The sequence below is a fragment of the Leptinotarsa decemlineata genome, unplaced genomic scaffold, assembly GCF_025532065.1.
Source record: "Leptinotarsa decemlineata unplaced genomic scaffold, Ldec_3_MD MMD2_tig00001064_RagTag_RagTag, whole genome shotgun sequence".
Lineage (NCBI taxonomy): Eukaryota > Metazoa > Arthropoda > Insecta > Coleoptera > Chrysomelidae > Leptinotarsa > Leptinotarsa decemlineata.
In genome coordinates, this window is record NW_027412558.1 from 7,055,072 (window position 1) to 7,082,178 (window position 27,107).

Sequence of the window (27,107 nt, forward strand, 5' to 3'; positions counted from 1 at the left end):
TATTGAGGAAGCATTTGACAATGCGCTACATAAATCTATAGGATCGCCTGTGGCTAAGAAAGGTATAGAATCGACCATAACTGTCTTGAACTATGACTTGCTGGTAGACAGAACTGCAACTGCGACTCTTCAAGACGAAGCCATTAGGTTCAGGGTCACCAGGGTCTGACCTCAAGGTGAGGTACTATGTCCCCTTCTGTGTTCTTTCCTGATGGATAATCTGCTTGATGCCTCTGACAGAAGAAAAGTAGATTTACAAGCTTATGCAGATGACCTTGTCATCTTGACAAGGTCCACGTCGGGTAGGGTAGCTTGTAATATCCTCCAAAGCGCGTTGGACGTTGTTCACAGTTGGTGCCTGAGGGAGCAGATGTCTGTCAACCCCAGCAAAACGGTGATAATCCCCTTCACCAAGAGGAAAAAACTGCATGATCTAACGTCACTTTCCCTCAATGGTGAGGTCATTCCATTCGGAACGGAGGTGAAATATCTTGGCATTGCCCTTGATAAAAGACTCAGCTGGAACGCTAACTTGGAAAAAGTTTTACACAAAGCCAGACTGTCAGCGGCCATGGAGATCCTTCTAGATCTACGCCCTCTTCACGTTTTTCTGAAAAGAGAGGCTAGATGGATTGCATACAGACTTGTGCATATTTCCAATTGCACAAATCAATTTAATGCAGAGTGCAACAGACTATTGGTTGACACATGAAGTCGCAGCATTCTGGGAATGACCTCTGAATTTATGCCTCCAAGTGTAAACTACTAACTGCCTTATAAAGTACTATTCCCGACTAGAGACTAGGATCCTCTGGTAGAAGGAAATATTAAGAGTAGTAGAGTAGTTGGTTCACAAATGGATCAAAAACACCTTCCGGTTCTGGTGCAGCTGTTTTCCGTCGCAGCCCCAGCACAAAGATATCTACGTGACTAGGAATCTATGCGATTGTATTTCAAGCGGAAATTTACGCTATTGAATTGAATGCAGGGCAGGCAAGCGGCGTTGGAAGCTCTTGGCTTCTACCGAGCAACGTCTAAATTAAAAGCAAATTGCCAAAAACGACTCTCCTCGACAGGAAGACTAAACAGATTGTCTCTGATCTGGATTCCTGGTCATACTGGCCTAGAAGGCAATGAGCCTGCTGACTCCCTTGCAAAAGAGGGTGCTGCAAGCAGCTTAATCGGACCAGAACCTGTCATTGGCATCGCATTAGTCTTTGCCAAACAAACACTGAACACCTGGATGGCAAGAAGATGTATGGACTTCTGGCAGAATTTTTCAGGATTGGGTCACTCCAAGGCATTTATTCACCCTTCGAAGCTTAATACCAAACAGTTATTGGACTACAGTAGGGATGAACTACGATGAGAGGTCACTGTCATTTGAATCATCATATGCAGAGACTCGGACTGTCGGAAGACAGTGTGTGTCGCCTCTGTTTGGAAAATGATGAAACAGCAGAGCATATACTTTGTGCCTGCCCCGCTGGGGACCGAATCAGGTTTTTAGAGTTCGTCAGAGCCGTACCTGAAAGACCACTCACCATACAAACTAATCGGCTTCGTTGAGAAGCTGTGTTTATTGGTTGAGTGTGAATAGGTGTGAACCACAATAAACCCTTGCGGGTTGCGGTGTAGGATCGAATAGACTCACTCACTTTAGACCTAACCTAACCTGAGTCAGTCGTATTTCCCTGACGGTAACTGTCTGCGAAAATTGAACTTTCATTCCATATTTTGAATAGTCCACGTATTTATCGTGAAAACACAATCGAAAAATGTAGTCGAATATTGCACCAGTACAATTTCCATTTGGGTATATTTGGTTCACGTTTCTTCTTCATTTGTTATCAAATCATATTCTTGGTTCTGTTCGCTCCAAAACTGACATTTTGTAAGTTGGGAGGAGGAAAGTTGCTCTCTTTGTATATTATGTCATACGAAAGTTCTAATTTATACACAAAACACTCAGTTATCTACCTGACTTTGTGAAGGCAAGAGTGTCTGAAAAAGTTATCGCAGGGTTCTGAGTTTCATCTCTGGCTGGCAAAAGCTAATTGAATAAAGAGAATCAAACGAGAAATTTAATGAAATTCCATGGATAAAGTTGATATATAATTAAGGGATCCTTTATTGAATAGAATAACTTTGAATTTTGTTGACTCATTTCTTAATTTATTCATTCATTATGCTATATTTTTCAGAAAAAAAAAACGAAAGAATATGACCTGCAGGTTTTTCTGTTGCTGATTTTGTAGACCTGTCAGAAACCGTTAATTGAACTACATAGGATTTGTAGATTCAACATCGTAACTGTTTATAGGTTATTTTAATGGGCTTTGGTTTCAACTAGGTGTATTGCAGTGAAAGCTACAGTGAAAGTAGAGGACGAATCTCATTCGGCGGTCGATGTCAAAGATTTGCTTCGCAATGGACCGCCTTGGGAAGCCTAGTTCATTTCTGATTTTCGTGGATCAAGTCTTCTGCTGATTTAATTGATGACATATCAATCAAGTTTGTCCTTCAAGGATAGTAGAGACCAGCAATGCATTCGTGATTCAGCCTAACATCACTGATAAGATCTAGAGCGGGTTGAAACAGCGCTGCGTGATGTTGGATACGCTTTAGCAATCAACCAGCGCAGTTTAGCAAAATTGCAAAAGGGCTAAAATGGATCTTTCCAGGCTCTCTCACAAAATCAGCAACCTAAGGCAATTCTAAGGTAAATACCTTCAGGTCATTACTACGAGGAATTGTCCAGAGAAAGGAGTGTTATCTATTTTGTTATGATGTCTTCTTGGTTGAAACTGCTCTACTTTGTATGGAATTTAGCCATTGAAATATTTCGAAATCATTTCATTCCCACGTTGAACCAGATTGGGTATATTGGAAGGTCCAAAAGGTCTGAGCTGTGTTTGGGTATGCAATAAAGAAGTGAAGACTTGGTGCAAACGACCCCTACTTGAAGGTCAAAATTCATCAAACTTGTATGGCTGTTAAGTTCCTAGGTAGACAACTAGGTATCTGCATGAGAAAATGTGATTTCCGTGTGATTGAATGTTCATATCCTCGAAAGTAGTTGTTTCAGATGAAATTTTAAGAGTTTTCAGAAAAAATTACTTCGTCTATTCCTTCGAAAGTTTCTCGCATACCCTTGTATAATGATGGAGTAGAACACCAAAAAGCTTCCTCCCCGGGAATATTACTGAATATCTCCTAAAATCTATTGCTTTTTCAATCTACCTGTTCTGTATTCTGTCGTACACCGTACACCGTCGTACACCGTCAAAAACGATTTTAATTTACGTATTTCATTGAAGTACAATCAATTATTCTGTTAGACTTTGCTCTGTAGGGAACAAATCTGTCGGGTCCTGTGTACATGGTCAGTTTCAAGTGTGAACATAAGGTAGATATTAAGGACAAAGAACTAACTAATACTTGCTAGCTTTCTCGAAAAACCTAGAGGCTATTACTACCTAACACACATACTCGGAAGGCTAAAAATGCACGTGGATCCTTCCTAGTTAACCAGTCCCTACAAGTATTGTATTCGACTGATGAGATCAAGCTCTCAAGGGTTTTAGACCCTTGTCATGAAAGAGTTGACTTTTTGGACCAAGAAACTTCGTCAGCAAATATATCCTCCTAAATAGAGTCCACAGAATACCGAGAACTTTTTTAATCAAACAACTTAGTCTCCAAAAACAAGCCCTTTTCCGAATCGCTAGAACTTCGATTTGTTTTGAAGATAAAACACAAGCACTACAGGAAATCCTTAAGGCACTATTAGGGCGGTGCCTGTACATTTGAAAAATGTATCTTGAATATCGAATATGAGAGAATGGTCCATTTCGCTCATGGAGTTGCTTTACTTGGTAATACTGAATTTCTAGCATGATATTTTTTGGTTGTTTTTTTGTCAGTTTGTTGATTCCTGATTCAAAATTGCTCACTATGAATGATCTGATGAATCCAATTCGATTCCTAAACAGATACAAAGGAGCGAATGATTTTAATAATTTTGGTAAAAAAAATTGTTATCCTACATTTCTAAAGGGAGGGTCGTACTTCCCGAAATCCCCATGTTTACAAAAATGTTAATGATGCCATAGACAGCATGTTTCGGTTATTTATTTGACAATTTTTGTACAAAATTCGCGAATCTTTTCCGTTTTTCCAATTTTTGGTTTTTCACACGTATTTGCATAAATTTATACAGTTGAAACGATAGAATGCCATAGGATTTCCAGAAATACATACGAAAAGAACTTAAATAATTATGTATCAGTCACTATGTCGGATGTTCCAACATTGCAAATTCGCTGGATATATCGATAATGCTCATACATATGAAAAAAGGTAATAAATATGATCACATTTTGTGAATAATTCGAGATACGCAGATTAATGATTTTGAAATAATCCCTTCTTTCACTAGTCACAAGATATGTTTTCCAAGTTACGGTGCTGAGTGTTTTTTTCGAAAAAATAGGAAATGATGCAGGCTTTGAATGAAATAACTGCAATCAAGCTGGTCTTCAAAGATCTGAATTTCATCTGGTGAAGTGACGATAACGTAGAAAACACTACTGTAATATGTACTGCTCTGATCATTATTTATTACCGCACAGGATGCTTCAAATAACCACTTCTAAATGTGACAATGTGATTTTTACAAGTGGAATACTCTGTACATGAGTTTGTTCTCCTATTCTACAGTGCTTTTCTTTAATGTCCTCTTTTATTTTTTGAACGGGTCAGCTCAAAAAATTGAAATTCGGGATAATGAAATTAATGCATGAATACTTTATTTTGAAGTGAAATTGACAGATGAAACATCCAAGATGGCGAATGGGCGCCATCTGACAAATGCTTCACAACCCTAGAATATAACGTCAATATCTTCAACAAAATGGCGAAACTTTTAATTATTGCCTGAATACATTTACATTCAACTGCACAATATGAGATAATAATCTTGAGGTCAGTTCAGAAGATGCTCGAAATGATTGCCTTGAACATCTTGACATATGAACAGCTTATCCGATATTTAACACCTAACATTTTAGAACACAGTAACGTTAATATCTCCACAAATATTTATTATTCTCTGCCGTATATCCAATATTGAAGCAGGTTCAGTTTCGTACAAATTTTGCTTCAAATAACCCCTCAAATAGTCCAAAGGTGTCAAATCTGGCCAGCGGACTGGCCATTCTGTAGGACCTCGACGGCTAATCCAACGACCGGAAAAAGTTGTATCCAAATAGTTTTTTACTTGTCTGGAGTAATATGGTGGTGTTCCATCTTGTTGGAATACAATATCCATATCGAATTAATTAGGATTTAGTTCGACGATTTTAGTGATGAGAGGGTCAACAGTAGTTTCCAGCATATTCAAATACAGTTCCCCTGTTAAATTTTGATCGATAGAAAGAAAGAAAGAAAGAAAGACAGAAATTTATTCATTCATGGACCAACTACATGGTATCGAACATGTCAACTTATACTAATAAATATGTAAACAAACAAACATGTAAATATACATTCAATACATATAAACATAGGACCATAAAATACAGATATATATACATATATGTATAAATAAAAATGTAAAAACGTATAGATGTACAAGTGTAAAAATGTAAGATTAAAACATAAAAGAATAAGATTATTCACACACAGATATCCACAAAAACTCAATCAGCGAAATACTCTTGTAATGTATAATAAGATTTAGCCAATAAGAAATCTTTTGATTCGATAGTATTACAGGCCATCATTAGATTAGGGAGTTTTATTTTTACCCCAGCATAAGTTGGCGATTTTTCAAATGCGGATGTTCTGTGAGTCATTGTTATTAAATTTGAAGCATTTCTAGTGCAATATTGATGGTGGTAATTGTTTTTTATTAGCTCATTTTCATGCTTTTTAATGTGTAAGCAACTTTTATAAATATAAATGCAGCAAACTGTCATAATCTTTTTACTCTTAAAAATGTCCCTGCAAGAATCACGTGGCTTCATGTTGAACATCATTCTAACAATTCGTTTTTGAGTAACAAATATCCTATTTATTTCTGTAGCATTTCCCCATAACGTGATGTGAAAAGATAGTGCAGAATATACTAATGCATAATAAACTTGGATAAGTATATTCTCATGAAGTTCATACCTCAATTGCAGAATTGCGAAGTATGATTTGGATAGTTTTTTAGATAAACCTTCAATATGCTCAGACCATGAGAGTGATTTATCAATCATTACACCCAGAAACTTAGTGGAGTTATGTGTCTGTAGGACTTTACTATCGATCAAATTGTTCTTATTGAAATATATAATTTTTGTTTTCTGTGCATTTAGCATCAGTTTATTGGAATGACAATATTTTGTCATTTCACTAATACAGAGTTCGACCGATAAAATCATATCCTCCATAGATGACTCAGCTATAGCAAATGTTGTGTCATCAGCAAAATTGATTAGATAAAAGCGCCTATCGACATTAATTGGGAGGTCATTGAGAAATAGTAAGAAAAGCAATGGTCCCAGAATTGAACCTTGCGCTACTCCAACTCCAATAAGTAGAAGTCCTTCAATATGGCTTCCTAATATTTCTGCCCAAACGTTAATTTTTTCTGGATATTGGATATGTGTTTCCCGGAAAACTTGAGGCTTGGTGTCACTCCAATAACAGAAATTGTATCTGTGAACATTGCCATTTGAAAAAATGTACATTCGTAACCAAAGCAAATATTGTGGAGATAGGTAGAATGCCTTGCAATGGTTTCCGTCATGATTCGCAGAATTCTGTTCTTCGATCAAGGTCATCTTCAGTTAATTGGTGTACTAAAATAATTTTGTATAGATGATACCTATTCCTCTCCAAAAGTCTTCACGCAGTAGAAGTAGACACCTCTCAAATATTCTCGACGGAATAAGTAGACTGTTCAGGATTTACTACCATCTCACCAATTATTTGCACTTGCTGTTCTTCCGGAATGGACGGATGACCTGGAGGCTTTTTGTTGTGTACACTACCGGTAGTTATGAATTTGGATACAAGTTTCCTCAAATATTTTTCACAGATAGGACGATTCGGAAAACGTTTATTGAAAATCCTTTAGGTTTCTTGAAAGTTACGCATCGCATCGTGAATAAAAATCGCTTCAATTTTTTCTCCCAATGGACAAGAATTGACCATTTCAGATATTGTTGACGTGGTACCTTTCTACAAGTAAAACCGAAAAATAAATGGGAATATTCTAACTGAACAATGATGTTCATTGTCATATTGACATTATTTGTCATTTTTATAAACAAAAAACAACTTAATAAACCTTATCGGGTTGTTGGAATTTCCATATGGCAGAGAAAGCGGAATATTTGTAGAAATATCGATATTAATGTGTTTGTCTTCAGGAAATTATTAAATGTTCCGCCATTTTGTAATAGGAGAAGATATTGACTTCATATTCTAGGGTTATAAAGTATTCGTCAGGAGCTTCAAAATGATGTATCACAAGGCTCCCCTTTTCATTTAATTTTTTTTCCCAGATGGCGTCAGTCGCCATCTTGGAAGTTTCAACTGTCAATTTCACTTCAAAATGAAGTATTCATGTATTAATTTCATTGTCCCAAATTTCAATTTTTTGAGTCGACCTGTTCAAAAAATATTAAAGAAATGCACTGTATGCAGACTTCTAATACAATATGAATTTTATATATGACTTTTCTCGTATATATCAGTAAATTAACAGTGTTGAAACATCCGGTGTATTATACTATTGTACCAACCTTGCCACAAATATCATACACGTCATTCTTCAAGGACTCCCTCCTCTTCTTAGTGAAAGGATCAACCTCTTCGTCGTCCACACCGTCCATTTCACTGTTCAGCGTTTCCTCACTCGGTTCATTTCCAACGTGCTGTTTAGACCGCACTTTCACAGTTTTTTTACAGTTGTCACTGTTCATGATACTCTTATTCAAAATTAGTTCGTCATTGTTTGTAGCTATTTTGCTATTGTACTTATGGACGCAAAATTGTCAGTGCTGAGGCCACTAATCAGTTGCGGAAATGATAAGTAAATGCTAAAATCGACTAGTTCTGTCACGATTGGAATTTCAAGTATTTGGTCGTTATATTAACTATGTCACTGGATGGAATTTTCAAATACAATTCAAGAATCTAGAAATGAATTTCCAGATAAACTACAACAGTTTCGCTTTCTGTAAAAATCATAGTTCGGTGAATTTTATTATATGTAAAAATCATAATTTCACTGGTAGAATATATTAGAATACAGAGTAAATCTTCTGAGTCTCATTCTATCTCATTCCAACAATCTTGTGCCCTGTACTAGTTTGTATAGCTGTTTTGTTAGATGTTTATCATAATCTTTTTCGTGATTCAGTGTCTCGCATTCTCATCCCATATTATGTATAGTTGAAGTAAATGATATTGTGCATATTTAAAGTTTGCGGCACTCTCGAAGGCCAAAGATACCAATACATAGAAATGAACCGGCTGCGAACTAATCTACGTGGACTATAGAATTGGCGATTCGTATTGGATATTTTTTACTAACCGAGTTTCATGATTGGCTGAAGAGTCATAAAATGAAATTTGTCCTGATTCGGTGACGAATAGAAATTGGGGAATGCGGGGATGGTTATCGCCGTCGTGTCATCAATGTTCAGTTCAGAACTGATCGCGATTTGAGTGTTGAAATTCGATATTGGCGCAGTTATAATTACTTGAAATTTTCGTTATTTGTCTAAAATGTGACGCTCTTGGACAAGTAATAATGAGTGTAATAACGAGTGTAATGACAACGCATACTTTTTCCAGTGTAGTGATTCCAATAGCGATGGTGAACAATGCGAAACGTTACGAAATTCATTCCTATCAGAAATGACAATACACCACACGGAACAAACCCGAAGAATAATTTCAACATATTCCTGTCTGTGAAAACCTTCGATTAACATTTAAAACCTTTACGGGGAGATGAGGTCATATCGAGAAGAACAAGAACTGAGGTACCAAAACATTCAGGGACCAAATTCAGGCAATCAAGAACGGTATATATGTAATAACATCACTGTACCCGCACAGTAAGAAGTTATCTGAGTAGAGTCAGATGACTTTCGAACACTTTACAAATAATCGTCAGACGATGACAAACGTGATTTTGACGAAACGTTGCGAAATTCATTCCTATTCAGCCCATTGGGCATCGTCAGTACCGGGCAGGCGGTCCTCGATTGAAGACAAAATGAGAAAAAAACAAGAAAGTACTTGATAAAAATAGCTGCGTCAAGCGAAACATAAGTGGAACCACCTATTGGTGTGACACCCAAGTCAACTTGCCAAGTTTTTATGTCAGTGTTGGTGGTTTGACCAATCACCCGACAACTGCGGTAGCAGAAATTTGGGAAACTAACCTAAAATGCCATCGGAAAATGATGTTATTTGAATCCCTACTTTCCCACCCACCTATATGAACGGAATATTTATTATATACATTTTTATTTTATATACATATCATACAGATGTTGTGATTCTTATATAATCAGAAATGATTATTGAATAACGAAATTATTTAGCTCCTTAACTATATTATTGAAGGGGAGCTGTTGAAAGGTATGTTGCATTATATCGTTTACTTGAGTCATACAGGTGTCAATGGACAATGTCCAGTGATTAGCCTTATAGCCTTTCATGTGATACATGTCCCTTGTAGCGTGTCATTACAGTTCTCTCAGTTTGACCAACATACATTTCATCGCAATCCTCACAGCATATTTCGTAAATCCCTGACTTTTTCTATTCCAATACTTGTTGAAGTGTAGGAGCAGCTTTGAGTCTTAGTCTCTTAAAAAATTTGAGGATTTATGAAGACACCAAATCTTTGTTGTGAATAATAGTAAGAGCTGTGAGAGTGAAGTGAAGATATGAAGTTGCGTGCTGAAGACATACTAGTGACCTTCGACGTGTTCTCCTTATAAACAATTGTTCTCAGCAGTGAGATGGTGTTTGTCACGAACAAACGGAAGGTACTGTAATGGGCTGTTCATTGTCCGGTGGAGAATTTTGAACAACGGGCCTTAGATCAAGCGGTCGTGGAACCATTATGTTGCTTGCGTTATGTTAATGACACCTTCGTAGTATGGCAAGATGGTGAAGAGGCAAGAAACGATTTTCTATCATATCTAAAGTCTCTCAAGCCAGAAGTTCAATTCCAAGGGACTCTTGCCTTCTTGGTTATTCTTGTGAACAGACGTGAAGATGGTACATTGGGTCACAGAGTGTACAGGAAACCAATACACACACACAGGTACCTGAACAAAAACTCTGACCATCAGCCACAACAAAAACTCAAAATTACCATCCAACAGTATATAGAGAGGCAAAAGAAATTCAAAAACACATGGGATAATTTGAATAGGAAGAAGAGGCAATGAACGCCCACTAATAATAATACAAAACCTTTGTCAAATATCAGCATTGCAGTTAATGCGTTAAGAATGACAGTTATAACAACACGAGCTCTTCAGCTTCCTAAAAGAACGTTCCCTGCAAGTGGCTGTCGATGGATATCTCTCGAATACCTTCACCATCAATGCTGGTGTTCCCCAGGGATCCATATTGCCTCCAACCCTCTTTTTATTGTATATCAACGACTTATTGGTAAAAATCAAGAATCCAATACAGGGTGTAACATAAATACGTTGAAATATTTCTGAGACAATTTTAAGAAAAAATGTTCATATGAACCGAAAATGCTTCGTTTCGCAGATAGTGGGTGTTGAAATTGAATTTTTTTGTTCGCTTTTTGAAAATAGATCTTGCAAAACATAAGTTATTTGCACGAAATTTGGTACGCGGGGTTTTTTTGACCTGGGAAATCATAATTTCGTATTGATTTTCATGTAACATCTATAGGGCGCTGCGTACGCTGTCATTATTTATTTCAAATTGCCCTAACTTTTTTAACGGTAAACTTTTGGTACTTTTCATGAAAAAACCTGATTCCCACACTTTTTCCAAGTAAAAAAGATAATCCTCCTCAACAACGCTGGAGGTGATCGTTTTCGAGATATTTACAGTTTTATATATCGATGCATATTACTTAGCATCTAGGGCGCTAAGTGAAGTTGCTGAGAACATTACGAGAACTAAGTATGTGATGGATCTCGTCAAAATGAACAACTTTTTCCTATAAAATATTTAACGAAAAATGATTCGTTTTCGAAATACACATTGTTGAAATTTTCCAAAACATTTCATAGGAAAAAGTTGTTTATTTTGACGAGATCCACCACATACTTTTTTTTTGTAATGTTCTCAGCAACTTCACTTAGTGCCCTAGGAGCTGAGTGATATGCATCGATATAGAAAATTGTAAATATCTCGAAAACGATCACCTCCAGCGTTATTGGGGAGGTGTACCTTTTTTACTTGGAAAATGTGTGGAAATTAGGTTTTTTTCATGAAAAGTACCAAAAGTTTACTGTCAAAAAAGTTAGGGCAATTTGAAATAAATAATGACAGCGTACGCAGCGCCCTCTAGATGTTACATGAAAATCAATACAAAATTAGGATTTCCCACGTCAAAAAAACCCCGGGTACCAAATTTCGTGCAAATAACTTATTTTTTGCAAGAGTTATTTTCAAAAAGCGAACAAAAAATTTCAATTTCAACACCCTGTATCTCCGAAACGAAGTATTGTCGGACACAAGTTCATATAGACTTTTTTTCTTAAAATTGTCTCAGGAATACATCGAATACTTTAACGTATTTATTTTACACCCTGTATATTGCTTTGCTGACGACGGCACACTTGTCTCGTCATTTCATTTGTATTCCAGAACATCGGCTACGGCACATCTTCACCGACAGCAGGAGGTTTCATATATTAATGAGGATCTAGATTTCGAATTAGGATGAAAGTAACCACGTCCAATACAATGCCACAAAAACCCAGGCATCGGTTTTCTCCAAGAAGATACATTTCTCGGAACCGAATATAATGTCAGGACAGACAATTCCGCTTTCTGCTTCAAAAAGTTTGTTGGGAGTTAAAATGGACACTAAAATGTCTTGGCACAATCACGTCGCTGAAATTGCGAAGGCTGCCTCTCAAAAACTTGGCACACTGTTCCGAACCAAAAAAACTGTACACACCTCAGCAACTTTGGATGCTTTATAAAGCTCAGATCAGACCTTCTTTGGAGTATTGTTCTCATATGTATGGAGCTCTGCCCCCAAACATACCCTGAAGTTGTTGGATTCCATCCAGAAAAAAGCCACCCGCCTGAATGGAGACGCTAACATCACGTACAATCTTGATAGGAAGTGTTCAAGTTACTTGGCAGATTTTATTCCATCAAGAGCGTTACATATCAGAAATACGCGACGGACTGTGGCTGCTCACCGTTTTGAGGTTCAACTCAATACACCTCGAACTTCACTGTTTAAGAACTCTTTAATCTGGAGAACTGCGTTTATGTGGAATAAACTTCCTGAGAACATTTTTCCGAATGGATTTAATCTCCAGCGATTCAAATCCAATGTGAATCGCTACTTTCGCACAGGCACCGCTCTGAGAGCGCCTTAAGGGTTTTCCTGTAGTGCTTGTGTTACTAAAGTGTTGATATTCTTCGTATATGCATCAAATTATAATTCCTACCAACGTCTCACCCTATAAAGGAATTGGAGTTGATCGTGCGAAACCCGTGTTCCAACTCTGTAGTCGGGTTAGTCACGTGCTAAAACATTCAGTGTTCCTGAAATATCATACAAATCAATTCACATGAAAGAAACATTTTCGAATGCGCGGTCGACTCTCGATCAGATAAAACATAATAGAGTCGTCGGATTCTTTGTAAAGGGGTTACTTCTCCAATGAAAGAATTTATGTTCGTGCGTAACATATTCGCCTAAGAAGATTTATTGAGTAGAATAAGGATGTACATTTTATTGGAATAAAAATGTAATTTTTCCGGTATTGAGTCACGTGACAACAAACATCAGTCAACGTGCATTAACGAAATTCAATTTACATTACAATAATGAATGAATGTTTGAAGGCCAAAGTTATTAGAGAATTGAATATCACTATCATTGAAATCCAAAACAACATTTGAGAAACCCAAATGAAATATCAAAACTTACTAATCATGTAATATATTTTATGCTCTGTCACGTTTCTTGGTAATTTTTTAATATATTTCATGTTATGGATACTTCTGTAACTGGAACTGAAAATGGAACTTTTAACGGGTGATGATCAACTGTATTGCCAAACATGCGCCGAACTAACTGACTATTATAAGAAAACAAGTATATCTGAGGCACCAGTCAATCAAATAATGACACTGATTTCCTTCAAACATGACTCAACCTCTGACGGAAGCACCAAACTCTTACGAAGGTTCGAAATAGATGAACACCTCAAACTAGCAGACCACTATTATAATCTTCATGCAGTTATTATGTGTTTCCGGCGTTGAATCTGGTAATTATTACACACTGGTCAAAAACGATACGGACTGATTTAAATTTGACGATATTCGTGTCACTAAGTGTTCTGATGGCGATGTCTTGAATTTATTAGAGCCTCTTAAGGCACTCTACATTTTGTTTTACGGAAGAGAGGACATTGGCAGATCAAGATATTCAGATGATGTGGTGCTGCAGGTTTTTCCGGGTTCTCCTGCAGCTGAAAAAGCAAATGCGCCACTGGAAACAATGAACTCGCCCCGGTGCGCCAATTAATTTTTGTTGTTTCATAATTTTATGACTTGTATTACTTCCTTTTTCAATTCAATACTTATATAAAGAATTACTACATCATATCTCCCAAAGTCACAAAAAAAATCACTCTACAAAAAACATATCTTCACCTAGAACTTCGACGTCGACGAAATAAAAACTATAAGAAACACAGATAAATTCAAAACTTATCTGAAAAAATAGATTTTGAGCAACAGCGTCTGATGATAGAAGACATTTATGAACTTTTTTTTTATTCAATTGAATTCAATTCATTTCGTATCTGCCTACAGTGGAGAATATGATTTTTACAATATGCATGTATACAAATTTATAGACATATAATGAGATGATTTGTGCTGGCGCCTCCGCCTAAACCAAAATGGCTTGTGGCGCAGTATCACCACCATTAATCTTATTTATAATAGTGTGAAAACAGATATGCAAGTCTGTTGAGTGAATGGAGGGGAGGAATAGAATCAAGAAGTATTACCTAGAAAAATTTGTTTCGAAAGTGGCTATGTTGAATAATATATGCTTATGAGTCTGCTTCAAATTTACTAGGATTTTTACATTCTTTCAGTTCAAAAAGAAAGAGAGTTCAAAAGAGTCTGCAGACAAAAGCAAAGAGAAGTCTGGAAAGCCCACTGTGAGGCAGTTGAAGACTTCCCACTAGCTTCTAGGCTACAGAAGACACTGTTATATGAACACCATAAGAGTATCGGCATCCAACCACCAAGAGAGTGCTTCCCAGGTTCAGTCTTTCATGAAATGACCTGGACGGAAGTACCAACAACACCCTCCCAATACGACTGCAGATGTGGAATTGGAAGCGGTGGTAGTGCACCCGACTCACCGGAAAACCGTGGGTTAGATTCCCGCCTGGACCAGATATTTTTCTCAAAAGAATTTATCTGGTTGAAGCTGGAATGATTCTGCAACCGTAGGAATCACATGTTGAAAGGTAAGAACTCGTTAGTCCTTAGCTTGCACAAGTTTCTCAACTTCTGAGAGTTGTAGTTCGTAGGGGGGGCAACAGCTGATTAACGGAAAAACAGATTTTAAACAGATTTTTTTCAAACAGTAATTGATAAGTACGAGATAAGATGGGCCATATCGGGCTTTTCCCCCTTCAAGTCACAAGGACCTGACGGTATAAGACCAGCCCTACTTCAATGGGGACTGGATATTCTTATGCTGCACCTGGTTGGAATATTCAGAGCCTCTCTAGCTCTGAGGTATATTCCCAGTAAGTGGAGTGAAGTTCGAACCCGGTAGGATGAACTATACCCTACCAAAAGGATTCTGACCAATTAGTCTCACATCGTTCTTTTTAAAAACTATGGAGAGGCTATGTGATCGGTACACAAGAGATGAAGTACTAGTTCATAACCCACTTCATCCAAATCAGCATGCATATACTCCAGGTAGGTCTACTGATTCGGCCCTACAACATGTGGTTGGCAAAATCGAAAAATCATTGGACAACAAACAATCCATCCTGGGTATAATCATAGATATCGAGGGAGCGTTTGATAAAACAACCTTTCCAATAATTACCCAGCAACTAAACTCCAGGAATGTATCTCTGGTAGTAGGAGATGGATACTCAAGATGCTCTCTAGTAGAGCAAAAAGTATCAATGTAGAAGACATCACAGTGAGAGGACTGGTCATGAGGGGATGTCAACAGGGAGGGGTCTTATCACCCCTTCTTTAGAACATATTTCTGAATACCCTGAATAATCACCTCAACAATAATGGATTCTACACAATTGCATATGCAGATGACATAGAGGTCTTGTAGGCTGGCCAATTTTTGAACACACTGTACGATAGAACGCAGGATGGGTTCAAATTATTATAAACACGGTGTAAGGAACACTCACTGTCGATCAATCTCAAGAAGACTGAGATGGTCCTTTTGAAACGCTCTGTATGATACAAATATTTTTCAAATGTATATCATCAGTCTACTCAGTGACTCATAATTCTTTGAGAAAAAGTGTTTCCGTTATTTGGCCACTATAAAATTCTGGGATTTGAATCAGGAGTAGATTAGTTCACTTGTGGTACTTGCCCAAAACTACACATTGGCTGAGCAAGGAGAAACTTTTCAAAACGATTAAAAGAGCATATGAGTGATTTCTTGAATGTGAAGAACCATCTTTTGGCAGACAGACATGAGTTCAATCATGACTATGACGTGTTACGAGGGAGGTTTGAGACTCACTCTTCTCGAATGCTTGAAAATCAGTAGATTCGAGAGTTCTTAAAATTTACTGAATGACCTAATTGAATACTTCCCCTCTATCATTTTTTTTCTAGTGTGGAAATCGGTAATACGTGAACTTAGGTATAGTCGAAATAAACGGTACTGTGTACTCTCAAAGGCCAACAAACCAATACATAGAAATGAACCGGCAGCGAACTCGTCCACGTAGACTGTGGACTTGGATAATTTTTACTAACCGAGTTTTATGATTGGCTGAATAGTCCAAATTCAAATCAATAGATATCGTGTTCAGGTAAGGAACTGATCACTATTTGTGTGTTGAATTTCGATATTGATGCAGTTATAACTACTTAAAATTTTTGTTATCTGTTTAAAATGTGGTGCCCTTGGAAAAGTACTAATAGTAATAACGAGTGTGATAATAACGCAGACTTTTTCCAGGGCAGTGATTCCAATAGCGATGGTGAACAATGCGAAAAAGAGATATAAGTGAATAAGATTCGGATGCATTTGAATATTGAAACACAGAGAGTATGTTTCAATGTATATAAGAATCTACATCTCAAGTTTGGTTTCGAGGGAAACAAAATATTACAAGCAACATCAGATTTGACAGAAATTCCTTTCTCAACTGAACGTAAAATAGTTACAAACAAACATTATGAACGCAAGACGCGATGTTACAGGATTACCAAAACCTTTAGATATTCATCTGATAATATCATTATAAAAAACAATATACGACTGTTACAAAAGTAATGAGATTCCTACAACTGTAATTTCAGTTGAAAAAAACTATATTAATGTTGGAAATAAATTCATTATTGATTTACATGACGACAGTGATAGTGAAACAAAGAATATGAAAGAGGAATTATCAGAAGCTTTTGAAGAAAATTAGTGGAATGTTTTTGAAGCCATCGATTGAATTTATATGTGAGTAAGTATTTTCAATTATCAACCTGTTATTGGAGTCCCTACTTTCCCACTCACCTATATAAACGAAATATTTATTATTTATATTATTATAAATATTTTTGTTGCACTATACTTGAACTATACCTTCATTCATTACATGTCCATTTTAATGAGTTTGCAAAATATCTTTGCTGATGTTTGAATTTTCAATTACTTCATACGAATACTCAGGTAAAATTATAAGTGATTAGAAAAGTTGAAGGTCATATGATTCAAATTGTTAAATTGTATTAAGCACTGAATAGGTAGAATTCAGTTAATATAAATGCACATGAAGAAGCTATTGTATAGTGAAACACGTGTCCTGGTTTCGTGAACAGTTGGGAGAAAATCAAGTGTTACTTGAATATAAATTTGCAAAACTTCAGATATTCAACGAGATGAAATCTTACTTCAACGTGGAACACACTCCTCAGCTGAATGAGCTGAATTTCAAAAAGGAATTTTGTCATAAAAACAATGAACTTTTGAAAATATTCGGATTTTCAGCAACGCTGAAACAATACTCTTGCCTCACACTGTATAAATCATTCACCACCAAAAACACTTCACAGCAAGTCCGTCACCGATAAAACAACACTTCCAATTCCGCTTCAACATGTGCCTCTTTGGATAAATAGATTGCCAATGGCAGATTAACGAAATCTTTTTGATTTTGCGCCATGCACTGTTCCCTCCAGACCCGTTTTCACGTTTCTATGGCTACTGTAGTCACCTGGAGCGGCTGAAGACCACTGGGGCTCATGTGAAGAGACGGAATGGGAATACATTAAAACTTGGACCGCGTTGGAGTTACATCGAAAGTTCCAAGGTGGGGGGAGGAGGTCCATTCTTGGATCCATTGAAGATGGTCTGGAACACGACTAAAATATATTTGAAGGGATAATTGTATCAAACATAGTGTTAAGCTAACCACATTTCCAACATTCTAGGCAGGTTAATGAAAACTATATACAATATCAATTAAAATTAACGTGAGTGTCAGCAAATTTTCCAAGTGCCTCATCGAAGTTTGAATCTGATCAATTCAAGAATCAAGCATAGTATAATTGAGGATACAATAATAGATTTCAATGTTTTTTTCAGGAAAAAAGGTTTTGCCTTTCATTCAAGAAAATGTGTAGAGTTGATATTTTTAAATTGATTTCTTCCTCCCTTCTTTCTTTTCAAGGATTTCCCCTTTTTTTGTTTATAGATGGAGAAGTCGAAAGCCAAAACCTTTCTTTTTGAAAAAAAAAAACGAATTCATAATGGAACATTCAAATCTATTTTTGTGTCCTCAATTACACTATGTTTGATACAATAATCTCTTCAAAGAAATATGTTAAAGTCATATTCCAGACCATCTTCAGTGGATACAATTTATCTTTCCTAAAACTTTGAACGAAATTGCAAATTGAAAAGCCTCCTCAGTCACCCGATTTGAGTCCTCCATAATTATCCCTGAAGACAACGAAGTGTATCGCAAGTACAACGGTTTGGATCAATAACTTCATTAATACGATTTTAAAAATGTCGAATGACAGACCCACTTATAGAGTTGAAAGTTTAGCAATGGTTATTTGTCAAAAGTATACAGCCTCACGAACGAAATATACGTGGTGAATTTTATTAGTTCGGACTTCCATTGTCTAATCTATGAAAGAACAAATATAATTAGAATAATTAGTTGAAATATCAATTATATTAAATATAACGTGAAACGACAACACATTAATACGATTGAAGAGAACATAATATAGGCTGGTAGGCTGTGTTCGAATAGAACCTTAGGTAACAAACGTTTCGTCTGCCAATGCGGCAGACATCATCAGTGGTAGGTGCGTTGACTGCGAAAATGAAAGTTATATGTCACGTAGCACTGATGATGTCTGCCGCAGTGGCAGAAGAAACGTTCGGTACTTTAGTTTCCCTTCGACTCCGGCCATGAAAGCCTATGTTGTTATAAGAGTGTTGATTTACATTGTTGCTAACGATGAAACAATGCTCCAGAGAGGGATGCTATGATTCTCTTTCGTTTTCTACCATTAGAAAGAAATCAAGAACAGTTTACGCGATAAATCATTTTATTCCATCATGAGGTAAACAAATGACAGTCTCTAATAGCAGCACTTTTCTATATCTATATCGAATAAATCTTGCAATAAATGCAATAAAATATGAACGGCCGCGTGATTTATGATTTGAAATCATTATGGTGACAGTTTTCCATTGGAAATAATGTATTCGAGACAAATAAAAATCGTTATTTGAAATGAATAAATCATATCTCTCACTCTTCCAACATTTCTATCAACTTAACGTAATCTTTGGAATGAAAAGCGAATCCAGAAAATTTACTTATTCGAAATGGTTTCAGGTGTTAGTGATTACCATTTCAGGATGGATATTTCTTGTGAGTTTTAATGTATCAACTGACGAAAGGAGAAAAATACTTCTCTGTCTTTCACCACTATTCTAAACTGTCTTTTTTATTGTAATCTTTTAATTTTAGCTACCGTTTTGTCTCCAGTGGTTAGATGTGTTCAACTTCAAATTATTTATACGCCATTCGAATATACATATAATGTTAATAACAAGTCGCAAAAATTAACTCCATATTTATATATATAGTTATATATATATATATATATATATATATATATATATATATATATATATATATATATATATATATATATATATATATATATATATATATATATAGAGAGAGAGAGAGAGAGAGAGAGAGAGAGAGAGAGAGGTAGTCTTTGCTGACTAGTTACGAACAATTCCTTGGAGTTATTTGGGATAGCAGCGAAACGCAAGTGTACTCTTATAACATTATATTTCCAATATTTCGACAATGGTTATTGTCATCATCAGGGAGCTACGATGATAGATTTTGAATTAATACAGAACTTAAGTTAACAGACAGATACTTACAATGTTAGTGAGATTGGTCGCAATTGAGTTGAGTTAAAATTAAAATATGAACGTTGTGATCATGATAAAAACACGTAACAACTGTAAAATTACAAGACATATGAAGGAAGTGAAAGCTACAAAATATATACGTTAAATGAGGAATATTCATAAAATTGTGTTTTTTTTTAAATTTGAGAATGAACGTGGTGATCTTAGGTTAGAAACACATCACTTGTCAATTTATTAAATTTTGAAGAAGAAGAAATCAAAGAGTTACAGTTGCCTCCAGAAGAAAGAGTTATGTTGTATAATTTTTTTGTTGATAAGTTGATAAATGAATTTAAGTAATGTCAAATGAGTTGTCTTTGAAGGAATTCCAATTTTTGTCTATAAAAAGAAAATAGGAATATATTTCACTTAAATGTTGTAAGTCTGTTTTTTTATTCAGACAATTTTGTGATTGCGAAATGTAAGTCATTTCAAGGAATAATCTTTTAGAAACATTCCTCTCTTTGGTCAAAATTTTTACTGAGTTAAAGTCCATTACATGTCCATTATTATAAACATGTTCACTAAGGGCACACCTTTCTGGATGAAGTCTACAGTCACTTTTGTGTGCAGATATTCTGTCTTTTAATAATCTGGCAGTCTGACAATGTATTCAGCACTGCAACTTATACAAGGGATACTATAAACCACTTGAGATTGAAATTTTGTTGGGATTTTATCTTTTAAGTTTGAAAAAAGGGAATTAATTGTTAATATAGGTTTGTGTGCAATTTTTATATTATCAATATTTTTGAAAATTCGTGTGAGTTTGGGTGTAATTTCAGTGGTATATGGTAAGGAAGTAAAAAGATAATTATTTATCTGAATTTCATTATTATTATTATTGATATCATTGTCCTGACTTGGAGAGATTGAAGAACGAACGTTATGATCTATTTCATTTGGGGACGTGTTAAACAATATTTTGTTTAATAAGGTTTTAGGATATGAATTTTGTACAAAGAGGTTTAAAAGGATTTTGAAATTTTTTAAATGAAAGGACGACTCCGAAATTCTGATAACACGTTGTTTCATCTGTTTGACCAAATTGACTTTTATTGATTGTTTATGTAGTGACCAATAGTTCATGTATCTACCTGAACTTATTGGCTTTCTGTACCAGTCAATAAGTACGGTATTAGTGGAAGTGCGAATGAGTTTAGTGTCTAGAAATGGAACACTTTGTTCATCGTCTTCCTTTTCGATGGTAAATTTTATATAGGGGTCATAACTATTAAAGATTTCAACGATTTTTGTGACTCCTGTATAGGGAAGGGCAAGGATTATGTCATCGACATATTTTTTTAAGAAAAAAACATGGTAAGGAAGGACATTTAGGACATTGTCTAACAGGTCATCCATTACATAGTTAGCTAGAATGGGGCTTATTTTGGCTCCCATTGGTGTACCAAAATTTTGTTTATATATTTTGTTATTGAAAGAAAAATATGTATTATTGAACAAGAAGGTCAGAAGATGCATGAAGTCATCTTCATGAATATTACAAAAATTACTGATACGATTCCAATTATTATGTATTGTTGTTGTGACTTGGTTGTCACAACCAATAGGTGTTTGCAGTCAATAGCTAGGCTGTTACAGAGAAAACTCTTTGTTATATGTCAAGCTTTCGGTATATTTCACACCTTCGTCAGGACAACTACAATAATAAGATTATATATCTTGTAAAAAATATATAAATATGGAGAACTTGAGATAACGTGAGAATAAAATACAAAAAGGTTTAAAAACAGATAGAAAAACATGCAATAATGACAGTTGATAAAAATTTTCATTTTATTTGGATGGTAGGAATGGTAATTAATAAATCTATTACTTGGTGTTGGTTTTCTGTACCATTCAGTGATGATAATATTTTGTTCTGATCTCAATAACTTCATATCGAAGAAAGGAATAGAGTTGTTTATTTCCTCTTCAATAGTGAATTGGATATTAAGATCATATGGATCAAATACGTTCAAAATTTCTTCTTTTCCATCTGCAGGTATGGTCAGAATCAAATCATCTACAAAACGTTTGATGAATGGAATACGGAAAGATAATTTTTGAATACATTCATCAATAAGCTCATCTAAAACAAAACTCGATAAAATTGGTGAAATGGTGGAACCCATAGGTGTGCCAAATATTTGTTTATAAAATTTGTCTTCGAATGTAAAATATGTTGAATCAAAAATAAAATATAAAATATTCATGAATGTAATTTTGTCTAATTCATAATGTTCTTCAATGTTAGACCAATTTTTGTTCAAAGTTTGTTTCACTACTTTTAACGGTAGGTTTGTGAAAAGTGAAACAACATCTAGACTCATCAAAACATAATTTTGAGGAAGCTGAACATTATTTATAAATCCACTTAATGAAAGAGAATCTTTAATATAATAAGCATTGTCTGTTTTATAGGAAGTTGTTAAAATATTCGTTTGAAATTTTGAGTTAGGTGCATCAATGGAAGATACAATTGGCCGCATGGATAAGGCAGGTTTTTGAACTTTAGGAATGTATGCTATGGATGCTATGGAATTGTATATCGTGGGTGGGGAGAACCAAAACTCTTCAAAAGCCTTTGCGAAACATGCCACCAAGACCAGCCTACCCAAGCTAAGGTGTAAGGAATCGTGCCAATCGCTGAATGGCCGCAGGGTGATATGCGGTCACGAACAATCCCCTTGGGGAACTGAGTGAAACCTCATTGTAATCAGTCTTCCTCTATTAATGCGGGGCTCTGCCAGAGTGACCCCTGCTACTCGTGGAAACACACATGAATGAAACAAATACAGAAATAGACGCAGGAAGAACAAAAACCAATCCCGAAGCTGGACATAAATGCTCACCTCAATCCATGGCAGTGGCTGGAGATAAACAGAAATGTCCACCCCAGTCTACCACTTGGAATGAGGCTGAACATGGCAAATCACCTCGTGATATAATACAAAGGCCAAGGCGTAAGCGCATTTGCGGCGCCGAGGCCAAAAGAAGAAAGAGAGCAATAGAGGCAGGAGTGGCAGCAACTATAAGTGCACCCTCTTCTTCCTCCACTCTACCTTCAACAGCAGAAACATTTCCTGCGGCGGGTGCCAAGAGCTTCGCCTTGAATAAAGGCAAGGAACAGGCTGCCTTGCAGAAAAGCACCCTTACTTGAGCATCTCCAAGGAGGGAATCTCAAGAAGGTGGAAGAAGCCACGCAACGACAGTAATATCGCTGCACCTTCCAAAAACTTTACGATGGTCGCCGTGACACACCTCAAGTTTGCCAAAGAGAGTGTGTGTTCAGCTAGTTTTGGTCTCCACCTGCCGATATAAAGGAGATACCTCCTAGTGACCTGTCCACCTTCCTGAAAATGTCAGAATGGACGATGACCTAGGAGGACAACCCCTCGGGAGGATGTACTATGCGTCACATGTAGCCTAAGTGCTGTGGGTTTACACTCACCCTCCCTACTCTACAGATAAGATCATTAATATCCTTGAACATATGTGGTTGAAATTAACTAGTTATTTGAGGTGATTAGAAGCTCATTTAGCCACAACTAGATTGAAATTATTGGCGTCCAGTGGCGTCGCAGAAAATGATATTGAGAAAAAAGTACGCTACTCTCTTATTTTTTGTAGTTTCTCATTTTTTTAGATAGAGCAACAGAAAAAACAACGTTTTGGTCTCCTGTGTTTTGTTCATACCTAGCTTCGTTTTCGAGACAGAAAATGAAAGTTACTTCAACTCATTATGAAAACACTCCATGGACAACATAAAATAAAAATGAACAATTTCAACTTCGAAGTTAATAATCGAAAGGTCCACCTACCGATGAAATGTACGACTGCAATCGATTCATCATCAATTATCTAGCACGTTAAAAATACCTGGAGTGTTCCTTGATACAGAAGTTTTATGAACAAGAGCGTCAGGATGATTCCATACATAGAAATCTAGAGGATTCATATCAGGACTGCGAGCAGTCCAATTTTAAAGTTATGCAATCCAGCGATTAGAATATGTGATGTCGAGATGGTGACAAGAAGAAGGCTGAGCTGTACCTCGTCGTGCATAAACCACATAATGACTGTCACAAGTACTTTCTCTAATAATATGTATAACAAATTTCGCAGATAGTTTATGTAGAATTCGACTGTTAATCTTGCTAATAAAAAAAAAGACCAATTGAGTAGTCACCAATAATTCCTACCCAAACTGCAGTTTAGGTAGAGCCTTGATGAAATGAACCAACCCCGGGAGAAATACTTTTTGTACTATAGTTAGGAAACATCTTGTTTTAACAATCATATTTTACATTGTACACACTATAAAAAAATATAATATGCAGCTGGAAAAGCTCTTCGAATTTATCTGGCAATAATAACAACGCTTAAAAATTAACCTTTAAAGTCAACATCAATCGCTGGGGAAAATTGTAAATCGATAACACACAATTCAATAGAAGTTTCTAAATATCCCATAATAAAATTCCTGTCTGTTATCTGACGTGTTCAACATTTCCATAACAGCGCGTGATAGGACAGCATAAACACAATTGTAAAGAACGTGGAACTTGTATATTCATGAGTGGAAAAGGTGACGTCACACACGGCATAATTCTGGTCAATTTCAAACGGAATTCAAGCTGAATATCCCCTCATTAATTCTCTGGATTCCAGTCCTGGCTACGTATTAAATTACAAGTTATATTCCGCTTGGGTTTCGATATTGTAGCGTCCCACAATGATTCAATTAAGTCGATATTAGCCTTTCATATTTGCCACAATATCGAGCTAGCTTTCCAGCCAAACGTGAAACTTTCAAGTTCGCAACTTCGTATGGTAAAGAAACCCTTGAAACGTGATCCTCTCTAATCTAGAGCCGTCAGTAAACACTACTCGCCAAAATGAATGCTTCGGGGTGTAACGGGATTTATTGGATTTCATCAGTTTTTCATCAAAAAAGAGTAACACAAAAATCAACGTGGCCTTCCAACATTAATAAGTTGTATAACACGAGGTTGGAGAGTAATTATGTTTCATCATCAAAGTAAAGAAAGTACACGTATTTGTTTACTAAACTTCATTCGAATTGAACAACTTTGTCAAGAGACAAAAAGACTGAAAAAGCTTGTTTGGCTTTCCGTTCGGTTTTTTCGCTATATGAAGTCACATGTCAGTCTGATAGACCTCATCAACCATATTTTATTACATAAATGATCACTAAACTGAAATAATAAAGGTTTATCCCGCTAAAGATTTGTGCAATACGGAGTGCCCCAGGGATCGATTTTAGTTCCAATTATTTTCCTCATTTTCATAAATGACCTGTCAACTGCTTCACTGGACATCGAAGACTCATCTACTCTCCGCTAACGAACTACAATCTTTAAATCAAACCGCCAATAACTTCATCTCATTTATGAATAATAAGTTTTTATGGAAAAGGCTCAAAATAAATGATTTTAAACCTCAAAATTAATACTTTTCATCGACCTCCTTTGAGCATTTACACATTTCACATCTATCGAGGAAGTTTAAAATGAAATTGATCAGCGATGAAAAGGGTGCGAATATCCTTAGCTTTTTTCCTTTTTTTTCCAAAAGTTGATCTCTTCTTAAAATACACCCCTTTCACTTCAAACAAGATTCTCATGGCTGGGAATCAAATGAGCGAATGAATGTCATTAGGTACTGTCATCGATGACATGAGTTAGGTTAGGTCCAGAGTGAGTGGGTCTATTCAACCCTCCACTGCAACCCGCAAGGGTTTATTGTGGCTCACACCTATTCACACTTGATCAATAAACACAGCTTCTTAACGAAGCCGAAGTCTAAAAACTGATTCGGTCCTCAGCGGGGCAGGCACAAAGCATATGCTCTGATGTGTCATCTTTTTCCAGAGGCCACACACACTGTGTTTCGACAGTCCAAGTCTCTGCATATGATGATTCAAATGACAGTGACCTCTAAGAAGGCCTGTTAGACATCGTAGTTCATCCCTACTGTAGTCCAACAACTGTTTGGTATCAAGCTTCGAAGGGTGAAGGGTGAAGAGTGAGCCAATCCTGGAAGATTCTGCCAGGATTGGATGTTTTGTCTTCATTATTTTTAACTACCTTTCCCAACGTATTACTTGTTCTATGTGCAATTTTAATATCTCGTTTCCTCAAAAATGAAGCCACTTTTTTCGTTGTTTGTCCAAAATACGTAAAAGCTCTATAATTTTGATTATCTACCTTATGAATAGGAAAAACGTGTGGAATCGCTTTTGCGTAGAATTTCTTAGAAAATATTTTGTTTATTAATTCGGCTTTAAACCCATTGTTAACCGCAATTTGCTTGATGAATTTAAGTTCTTTATAGAAATTATCTATTGAAAGAGGAACATTGACTAATATGTGAATCATGCTCTCAGAAGCTGCTACTTTGTGTTGATAAGGATGGGTAGAATCGTAATGTATATTAATATCCGTATAGAACGGTTTGTGATAAATTAAAAAAACATGTTTGTTGTTCATTCTACTAATTGTTAAGTCCGATAAATTGATTGAGTTGTCTGCTTTTACTTCAATAGTGAATTTAATGTTTTCATGAATTTTGTTAACATCCCTATGAAAAGTATCTAATTGTCTCTGTGTACCTGTAGTATACAACGAAAAGTATTCACCTTGCTTTTCTCCTTTTTTTGTAACTTAACGCAAAAATGCTCGGACAGGTCCATTTTGCTTTTGAGGGGGACACATTTTAGATGTATTTTTCTACCTGTGCCTTCAACCCCGTAGCGAGGGTGAGTAACAACCCTAAAATTTTAAATGGAAAGTGGGGTCGAGTGATATATCATTTGAAAGGGCACAAAGTTCTCTTTCCAATGATATCTAATTTGTTGTATTTACTTCAATAGTTATGAAAAAAGCAAGAACATTTACTCGATATTTTTGGTGTTAATGAAAATGCGGAAAAAACGGCATTTTTATCACTACTACATTCCTTAATTTCTCTCGTGCGTTTTTTGGTTCAAATAACACCAGCAGATAAGTGTACAAAAAGAATTTAGGCAAACGTTCATTGATTCAGTTCGGTTGCTTTTGAAATTATTCCAACTTTACTGTAAAAATGGTTTATTACATTCCTGAACGAGTTGCAATTGTTAAACTTT

The 27,107-nt window shown here is 36.0% G+C and overlaps 1 protein-coding gene across 6 annotated transcripts in view; it reads right to left on the reverse strand.

The window, feature by feature from the left end:
- The window catches only part of LOC111518208 (ras-related protein Rab-37), a 74,463-nt gene that overhangs the window by 21,459 nt on the left and 25,897 nt on the right, over positions 1-27,107 (reverse strand). For 2 of the 6 annotated variants that reach the window (XM_074175602.1, XM_074175601.1), the window contains exon 2: positions 7,800-8,234. The exons of 1 other annotated variant lie outside the window; for it this stretch is intronic. In XM_074175602.1, coding sequence (XP_074031703.1) covers positions 7,800-7,979 — 180 coding nt within the window. In that variant the 5' untranslated portion in view covers positions 7,980-8,234. The remainder of the gene's footprint in view (positions 1-7,799; positions 8,235-27,107) is intronic. 3 more of the 6 variants (XM_023174621.2, XM_023174617.2, XM_023174598.2) reach the window with 3 other exon arrangements.